General features: G+C 46.5%; 1 protein-coding gene across 1 annotated transcript in view; it reads left to right on the forward strand.

Moving 5' to 3' along the window:
• The window catches only part of ppox (protoporphyrinogen oxidase), a 12,238-nt gene extending 7,111 nt beyond the window's left edge, over nt 1-5,127 (forward strand). Inside the window, 3 exon segments of the mRNA XM_084443773.1 lie at nt 201-350; nt 4,147-4,189; nt 4,416-5,127. Of these exon segments, the coding sequence (XP_084299899.1) occupies nt 201-350; nt 4,147-4,189; nt 4,416-4,549 (327 nt within the window). The 3' untranslated portion in view covers nt 4,550-5,127.
• The last annotated feature ends 4,873 nt before the right edge of the window (nt 5,128-10,000 follow it).

Below are 10,000 nucleotides of genomic sequence, written 5' to 3' on the forward strand. Positions count from 1 at the left end.
ACCCATGATGCTCTAGTAGGGGGTTAAGGTCTTTCCTTAAAGCTAGGAAGCTTGTTTTAGTTCTTAAAACTAAAATGTGTTACAAAAAGATGTTATACGTTCTTATATATGTGTGTATGATCTGTAGGCCTTCTACGTAAATGGTTTCTACATACATCTACTGTTCCATGATCGTGACATATTCCTGTTTGCTACTGTAGGTGATGATGGGCGGGGCCTGGTTCCAGGAAGTATTTGGCAGTCCAGAGGAAGTGACAGAGCAGCGTCTCCTAGCGACAGCAACTCAGGCAGTTCGGTCACACCTTGGCGTAACCACGGCACCCGTCTGGAGCATGGTGGCTCTACAGAAGGTAGAGAATGAGTGTGTGTGTGTGTGTTTGTGTGTGTGTGTGGGTGTGTGTGTGTGTGTGTGTGTGTGTGTGTGTGTAGGAGTGGAGTAATACTAATCTCAAGTGTATCATTGCTTTCTCCTGACAGTACTGACCCCTGTGTGCCAACTGAGGTGGTGTTCAGTGGTGGTGTTCAGAGTGGGGGTGTTCAGAGTGGGGGTGTTCAGAGTGGGGGTGTTCAGAGTGGGAGTGTTCAGAGTGAGAGTGGGGGTGTTCAGAGTGGGGGTGTTCAGAGTGAGAGTGGGGGTGTTCAGAGTGGGGGTGTTCAGAGTGGGGGTGTTCAGAGTGGGGGTGTTCAGAGTGGTGGTGTTCAGAGTGGGGGTGTTGAGTGGGGGTGTTCAGAGTGGGGGTGTTGAGTGGGGGTGTTCAGAGTGGGGGTGTTCAGAGTGGGGGTGTTCAGAGTGGGGGTGTTCAGAGTGGGGGTGTTCAGAGTGGGGGTGTTCAGAGCGGGGGTGTTCAGAGCGGGGGTGTTCAGAGTGGGGGTGCTCAGAGTGGGGGTGTTCAGAGTGGGGGTGTTCAGAGTGGTGGTGTTCAGAGTGGGGGTGTTGAGTGGGGGTGTTGAGTGGGGGTGTTCAGAGTGGGGGTGTTCAGAGTGGGGGTGTTCAGAGTGGTGGTGTTCAGAGTGGGGGTGTTGAGTGGGGGTGTTCAGAGTGGGGGTGTTGAGTGGGGGTGTTCAGAGTGGGGGTGTTCAGAGTGGGGGTGTTCAGAGTGGTGGTGTTCAGAGTGGGGGTGTTGAGTGGGGGTGTTCAGAGTGGGGGTGTTGAGTGGGGGTGTTCAGAGTGGGGGTGTTCAGAGTGGGGGTGTTCAGAGTGGGGGTGTTCAGAGTGGGGGTGTTCAGAGTGGGGGTGTTCAGAGCGGGGGTGTTCAGAGCGGGGGTGTTCAGAGTGGGGGTGCTCAGAGTGGGGGTGTTCAGAGTGGGGGTGTTCAGAGTGGGGGCGTGGAGCTAAGGGATGTGCACGTTTAACTGACTAGTTGATTAACCACTAATTATTCACTTTGCAGCTCTGGGTGCCAGAGTGAATGGGTCTGGTGATGAGGCCCGTAGTGTGGCTGTAATATACATCTGCTGCTGAGTGAAATGTCATGTAGTGTGGAAGTATTTTGTGAATCAGGTTGTATGGCAGCACTGTGTATCTTTAGACTAGTTGGTTTGTCGGTTTTGATCAGATTAGTTTAGTCAACCATAAATTTACTCAAAATTCCTGTCCGAAGGCAAGGCAAGTTTATTTGTAAAGTACATTTCAGCAACAAGTCAATTCAAAGTACTTTACATTACACATTAAAAGCATCAAGACTAAGTGCAAGAAACATTATAAAAGGTCATATAAAACGAAATGCAAAAAAAAAAACATTATTAAAGGACATTTAAAACAAAATGCAGGAAAAATAAAATACAAGAATGAAAGTTACAGAACAGTGTACAAATGAATAATGATTTGATTAAATCAGGGCCGGATTAACATGATGTAGGGCCCAGGGCTTTGACCAGGTTAAGCCCACCCCCCCCCCCCCCCCCCCCACCACCGCCAACCTGCAATTTCATTAGCATGGTAGTAAAGCGCAAGCATGTCTGTCTACATTATACACCACACACACAGAGACATGTCACAGGTATTGAGTGGTCCATCATTAGGTCGTCCTCAGACGAGCTTGACAGTGAAGTCTCCAATCATCTCGGTCTTCCATACATCCAGCCAGTTCCGCAGAACTCTCCACTCCTGCGTCCCTCCTCAGTACATCCACGCATGTTGGTGTGGGACGTCCTCGTAATCGGTGCCCGTGTGTTGGCTCCCAGAGCACCAGCTTGCTGGCTGGGAATTCATGATGTCTGTGGCAGTGGACAGCAAGTTTCATCCTCCTAGATGCCACTTTCTTACTCAGCTTTGGTAGCCCCCCATACAGATGCTTGTTGGTAACATGCTAGTTCTGGTTTACATTTAGCATCACGCGCAGCATTCTGGTGTAGCACCCATCCAGAGACTTCTGCAGGGTGGGCTTCAGGGTCCAAGTTTCCCAGCCCTATAGGAGGACAGACTCCACGGTCGCATGGAAGAAGCTCAGTTTGATGTGTCCAAGGAGATTGGAGTTCCACACACTATTCATGCCATTGAGGGCTCTCCACGCCCGCACTTTTCTTACCTTAAGGTCCTGTTCTGATGAGTTGACCCAGGAACCCAGGTATTTGAAGTCGCTAGTATTTGAAGAACATCTGCTAGAGCATTGCCCCCTGCTGTCTTGAGAGGTGGGTGGTCCAGGGGGGGTTGCAAGTGATTGCCTCAGTCTTCTTTGCATTCAACCTGAGGCCAACCCTGGCACATTCTGCCTCTACTCTGTTCAAGAGCTCCTGTGCCTGCTCCACACGGTTGGACGTCAGACAGATGTCATCTGCATAGTCCAGGTCACATGGTCCAGATCCACAGTCGGTGGCTCCACCTCTGGTGATGTTACCGGCGGCGATGGCACTGGCAGGGCAACTTCCCCAGCAGCAGTGCTTTCTGGGGTGGATGGTGGCCACAGCTCATCATCTAAGCCAAAAATTTGAAAAAAGCTAGGTGTCCGGCTTACTTCTATATGGCCTAGTTCTTGGTAACGTTAAGTTAGTGCTAGCTAAATTAGAAAGTTTAGTGCTAGCTAGCAATCTAACGTTACCTAGTCTAGCTAGCTAACTAGCTAACGTTAGCAACACTAACCAGCCTCTGCTTGGCAATTTATCAAGTCATTATAGTTAACACTTAACACCCATTACACTACACAAATCCTCATTTTCTTTACATAGCCTATATATAGCTAATTTACAATATAAATTACTACATAAATTAAGATCTGGCAGCTGTGGGTCCGAGGGTGTTGCTGACCCTTCTCCTGTTTGCTGCTGCTGAGGTGGGGGAGGATCGCTGGCTTTTGTGAAATACCCCATTAATTTGGGGATCTTTGTAAGAAGTGCAGCTTCTCTAGCTTCCTTTTCTTCGACTTCTTGATGTTTTTGACTGCCACTTAGTGACGATTGTAGATAGATACAGAGAGAGAGTAGAGATATTGCCTTCAATTGTGCACAAACTCATCAACCACATTGACAGAATACAGCTCAGCACTATGTAAGTATGTAATCGGCCAGCCTAAAATTTAATTGGCAGAAACAAATCAAGCCAAAACAATTTCAATATTTTTTATTGGACAACCCCCCCCACACACACACACCCACACACCTTCACACACACAGGCTGGACACAGTTGACTGAAGAAAAAACTAAAAAATAACTAAATTAAAAACTACTAATTACAACTAATTAAAAATAAAAAATAACATGATTGATTGCTGCTTGCGCAAGACCCATCGACGGGCCCCCCTGGAGCTCTGGGCCCAGGGCTTCAGCCCCGCGAGCCCGTGCATTAATCAGGCCTTGGATTTAATAAAAAGAAGTGTTCAGTCTTGATTTAAAAGAAGTGAGAGTCCCATGTGGAGCTACAGCATGTTACCAAGCTGTCTGCTCAGCTCTGTCGTCCTTCAGAAACAAATAGTTCACCTGAAGTATTAGACTGTATATAGACTTAAGCCCGCAATATACTTGCTGTTTAGCAACGCGTAGTCAAGCGCATATTTTGTGTCCTGCACAGTCAACCTCAGCCCACGCTCCAAAGAAATGCAGGAGACGCGTACTGTACGCTTACTGTAGTTAAAATCAAGTATATCGCAGGCTTTAGAAAATCACAGACTTTAGAAAAACTATGTAGTAACAAACTGTCTCGTCTTCTCCAGGACTGCATTCCTCAGTATCACGTGGGTCACTGGAAACGAATAGGTGAGATGTCTTGACCTCTAGTTTAATTTAGACTAATAGCTGTTGGTTGACTGTTGTCCTCGAGAACTATATTACAGTATATGTACTAAATACTGTTTGTCTGTTTTTGGTTGTTTTTTTTATATATGGTGGCTCGATTTAGTCTCCAGTTATTTTAAGGTGTAAGATGACTCTGATATAGTCGTCATGTATGACGTTGGTATGTTCACTTAATGTTTGTTCACAGAGAACATGAGGAAGTACCTCAGAGAGCAGAACCTCCCTCTGACACTCACTGGGTCCTCCTACGATGGCGTCTCCGTCAATGATGTCATCTTTAGTGGACGGATGGCAGCAGAGGGGCTTGTGGGTAAAATCTAATCCAACAAAATGGAGAAGCAGGAGGTCAACTTGATGTCACCCCGTCCTCTCCAGCTCTGCTTCTCCACACCACAGGTCTCTCAAGACGAGGTCGTTGAAGTAAAAGGATGTAAAACACTTTTTGACTTAATATTAGAGAGAGAATGCTGGAGGAAATGATGACATCACTACACAGGAATGAACATCTGTCTAATCCCAAACTGCTCTGGGTACCTGTCCCTGCAAAGTAACTCACCTCAATCATGAACTTTTACAGCTTTATAGTTCAGAATGTAGACTAACATGTGGTTATTCAGGGACAGTCATGATGCTTTTATGTTAACAGAACTCTTCACCCCGTATGAATGTACCCAGTCTGACCAGAGAGGGGGATGTGCTCTGTCTTCTATGCTGTGCTGTGTCTTCTATGTTTTCATATATTGCCAAGATGTTCCACATCGTCTCACAGCTCAAGTTCCACATAACTGACAGTCGACTGTATATAATAATGCTACAGTCACACTGTCTTTGCTGCACATCCACGCAAACAGACAGACCAAACTATAAAATATCACTTACTGATGGGAAATATTATGGTATGCTGATTGATTGATTGAAATATTATGGTATGCTGATTGATTGATTGAAATATTATGGTATGCTGATTGATTGATTGAAATATTATGGTATGCTGATTGATTGATTGATTGATTGATTGATTGATTGAAATATTATGGTATGCTGATTGATTGATTGATTGATTGAAATATTATGGTATGCTTTTGGACGTGTAATTTGATGGTGATGTTGAGATTCTGATCAAGTTGACCAAGTGAGGAACATTGAACTTCCAGAGGAGCAGATGGATTATGTATTTTTCTACTCTTGTTGTTTATTGATGTAGTTGTGATGAGCAATAAAACACTGGCTTGATCTGACTGCTGGGGTTGCGTCATTGTGTGACCTGGAAGGAAGTTGGTCTAGTGTTTCTATTTTGGGCCTTTGGGAAGTTACCTGTATGAATGAAACTAATTTTCATTCTACTACAAGACAAGTGAAAGTAATTTTTGTGAGCTATTTTTGGCGGGCAATAAACAAACAAAAAGTTCTGAAATTTGTGTTTCTTGGCAATACATTTTTTACTGCTGGAAAGTCTGTTTATTTCCCCATGGTGCCCATCTGTAAGAAACATGCGTTTGTGGGATGAGCAGCACAGCTGAGTATGAAAAATATGACAAATCTTGTCTGCCAATGCCAAACAGCGGATTCTGCTGTTTGCACCATTTAAAAGGGAAATAAACAGGATTTCCAATGGTATAAAATGTATTGCTAACAAACATTGTTACAACAGAGTAATAATCTACCAAACACACATTTCTGAACTTTATGTTTTATGTGTAGTATTTGCCTTGAGTTTTTGTTTATGGGGAAAACTCGCATTCAACCTGAAGGCGGATGCGTGATGTGGTGATTTCACTGACATCTATAACAATCAGGGCAATCGTCCAATCATGGGTTCCTGATCCTGAGTGAGCCAATAACAATCTGGTGGGTTTTAAACTCCAGCTCTACTCACTGATCTGTTCCTTTTTTGGTCACCAGAGAGTTAATGTTGTCTGGCTTTGTAACCCCCCCGGTTGACCCCTCTGAAAAGTTTTGTACATAATCCTGATAAAATATTTGATTTGAAATACATAAACTCCGGTCCTCCTGCCCAACAGATCAGGATATATCATCCATACATTTTCAAAAAGGATCAGTATCCCCACATTAATCTCAACAGATTTCAGTCACCTCTGGTCTCGCTGAGGCCCTCCCTGCCTCTCTGATCAGAAGTAGGCCGATCATTTAAATCATCAAATGGGCCACTTTAACTTTTAGTCTAGAGAGAGGGGGATTTAATTCAAAATCTACCTTTCTGAGGGAAAACAAAGCCCCTAAATGTCAACTTTAACTCGGGAGAGATGAACTACTCTACAGGGCTTCTATTCATCATTTAGTCTACAGAAGAATCTCTTGAAGAATGCCCTTGACTATACAGTACACCGCTGGATGCTAAAAAGGTAAGACACACACTTGATCTTTGATAAGCCTATCATTAGCCCTACACTGCTGTACCATGGGGTTTGATCAGAGGCATATAGCCTTGTCCCAGTGTGGTGCGAGACACATTTTGGAGGTGATGGGCCTCTCTGGAAGTGAGATGAATGTTTTTCTCAATAAAAGCCCTTAAATAGCCCAATACTTTGATGGGATTTTCTGTTTTTTGGGGCTTTGGCTGTTGCTCTGGTTGGTGTCTCTGATGTGTCTATGTTGATAGATAACATAGTCAGTGTTGCTAAGTAACGTTAGTAGATCGGCCAATTGGGAGTGTTATGTATGCGATCTAGAAGAGTGTGTGTGTGTGTGTGTGTGTGTGTGTGTGTGTGTGTGTGTGTGTGTGTGTGTGTGTGTGTGTGTGTGTGTATCTCTCTCAGCCCAGCAGCTTCTCAGATTAGCAGCAAGGGGGAGGAAGCGCTACAGTGTTGTACTGATTCTCTCTCTCTCTCTCTCTCTCTCTCTCTCTCTCTCTCCCCTCTGGGGAGGTTGGGATGTGGGTATAGGGATGAGTGAAATCTTTGCTACATAACTTTTTTGTATTCCTTCTATGTATGTAACTTTCCTACTGTGTACTATTTGCCCCACTATTTTAAGACTGTCTATTTATTTGCCCAGGGACTGCGGGTGGAAATTAGCTGTTTAGCTATAACCTTGTACAGTGCATCTCTCCCTATTCTATAGGGTAAATGTCTACTGTACCTTGTCCCTGTCTTAAAAATAAATAAAATCAATCAATCAATCTCTCTCAGTCTGAGATGCCAGAGACCCTGCGCTTCTCAACACCGTCTGCAGGGAGAGAACCTGAACGTTCTTCCAGCTGTGTTGGATCTGCTTGTTCTCTGTCCTTTATTGATTTTTCTCACGCTTTGGTTCGTGTCCCATGGTCAACACCTATAGTTCCAGACTCAGATTGGGTTGAGACGAACTCATAACTCCTCTAGTCTGTAAACTGTGGTAGCCTACTCTACAGTCATTACTCTGATTGTAGGCTGGTCCTGCAGCTGAAAACCCCTCCATAAAACTTGGATGCATCCAGTTGCCTTCTTGTTTTAGTGGTTAAATGTATTATTAGTTGACAGCTGGTCATAGCTGGATGTATGTCAACTGTATACATTATTTACAGTATAGTGATGTGATGAATGGCAGCTCTGACAGAGTTCTTAGTTCCATTATTCAGGCTGGCTCATCATGCTGTCTGGAAGCTGAAAAGAGTGATAGAGAGATTCAGAAGCATGTAGTCCCAGCTGATCAAATGCGACACCAGCTGGGATGCAGTGACGTTGGAACATGAAACAGCATGAAAGAGAGACGCTCGGCGTTCTACAATCATTTGATGATGGAATTTCTCAGCCTTCCGTCAGCGGTCAGCTCTTGGACTTGAGCCGGAGCCTGTTTAATGATTGGCTCTGGGGTAGACAGAGAAGAGAGAGGTGGAGGGAGATTGGGGGGATGGGTCAGAGAGAGAGGAGGGAGGTGGAGGGAGAGAGATGGGGGGATGGGTCAGAGAGAGAGGGGAGAAAGGACAGAAGGACAGGACAGAGGAGAGGAGAGGAATAGCAGACGACTAACGCCACCAGAGTAATAAAGCAGCCCGTGGACAAGAGGACAGTGATATTTACCCATCTTCATATTATCCTCTTTCCTCTCCTCATCCCTCCTCATCTCTCCTCATCTCTCCTCATCCCTCCTCATCTCTCCTCATCCCTCCTCATCTCTCCTCATCCCTCCTCATCCCTCCTCATCTCTCCTCATCTCTCCTCATCCCTCCTCATCTCTCCTCATCTCTCCTCATCCCTCCTCATCTCTCCTCATCCCTCATCTCTCCTCATCTCTCCTCATCCCTCCTCATCTCTCCTCATCCCTCCTCCTCCTCTCCAGCTGAAGGTTGTTCCAGCCTGTGCTGATGCAGTTATACATGTGGTGTCATAATGTAGTTCATGCTGGATGACATTTTGAGCCACCCCCCCCCTCTTCTCTCTCTCAGCGGCTGTGGCTCAGGAGGTAGTCGGGTCGTCCAATGATCATAGGGTTGGCGGTTCTAATCCCAGCTCCTCCTGTCCACATATGAAAGTGTCCTTGGGCAAAACACTGAATCCCACATTGCTCCCAAAGAGCAGGCTAGCACCTTGGCAGTTGTCGCCATTGGTATGTAAATGTGTGTGTGAATGGGTGAATGAGAGGCCATTGTAAAGCACTTTGGATAAAAGCGCTATATAACAGCAGTCTATTTACCATTTACCATTTTCTCCTTGCCTCTTCCTTCCTTAGAAGAAGAAGAAAAAGGCCCGTTTCACCATCCCCTCTCAGCAAGAAGGTTGTGGGTTCAATTCCCACGTGGGCTAGCTCCAGGCCCTTTCTGTGTGGAGTTTGCATGTTCTCCCCGTGCTCACTCGGGTTCCCTCCATATAGAACCCCAACATGAAAAACATGCAGATGAACAGATGGTCTTCAGTCCTGTCCCTGACCAGGACTTGGACTGAGCACTTGGACTTGGTCCCCAGGCCATGAAAGCTGCCCACTAGTCCTGGCTGCCCTTGGAGGAAGGACAGCATGGATGGGTCAAAGGCAGAGATCAAAATAACCGCTGTGTGTGTGTGTGTGTGTGTGTGTGTGTGTGTGTGTGTGTGTGTGTGTGTGTGTGTGTGTGTGTGTGTGTGCGTGTGTGTGTGTGTGTGTGTGAGCGTGTGTTGTGTGTGTTTCTGGTCACCGCTTCCTGCACACATGTGGGTGTGTATGATAAAAAAGTGGATTTCCTTTCCTTCCTCTCCTCTTCTCTTCTCCCCTCCTCTCCTCTTCTCTCTTCACCTTCCCTCTCCTCCTCTCTCCTCCTCGCCTCTCCTCCTCTCTTCACCTCCCCCCCTACTCCTATCTCCTCTTCTACCTGCAGGTCCTCTCCATCCTCCTCTCTCGGTCCGTCTTGCGCCAGCGGACCTCTCCCCTTCGGGACGCACAGGCCAGACCCCGCCATGCGTGAAACCTCCCCTCAGCACCATGGACAGCGGCCGGCGGGTAAAGCGCACCGCATCCCACTTCAGCACCCTGGACAGCGTGGACAGGTGATCCCCCACCACCTGCGGCCCATGCGGCAATCAGGACCGGACGGGGAGAGAGCACCAGCTGAGACCAATTGGCTAACGAGCATCCTGGCTCCTGAAAAGCCAGCAGGAGAGACAGCAGTCTGAGGACATGCGGGTGCGTGAGCTTCTGAACCAAACCTCTCAACACAACGCTGATATTATATTTCTCTGTCCGTAGGAGCCGACGCCCGTAACCTGACCGGCCTCCCTTGTGTGCCCCGGGCCCCGAGAGGAGCACAAGCGTCCTCGCTGACGGAAACTACTTTTGTTCATGTTTCTTTATCCCCTGAGTTTT

The sequence above is a fragment of the Borostomias antarcticus genome (genome assembly GCF_949987555.1).
Source record: "Borostomias antarcticus genome assembly, chromosome: 10".
Lineage (NCBI taxonomy): Eukaryota > Metazoa > Chordata > Actinopteri > Stomiiformes > Stomiidae > Borostomias > Borostomias antarcticus.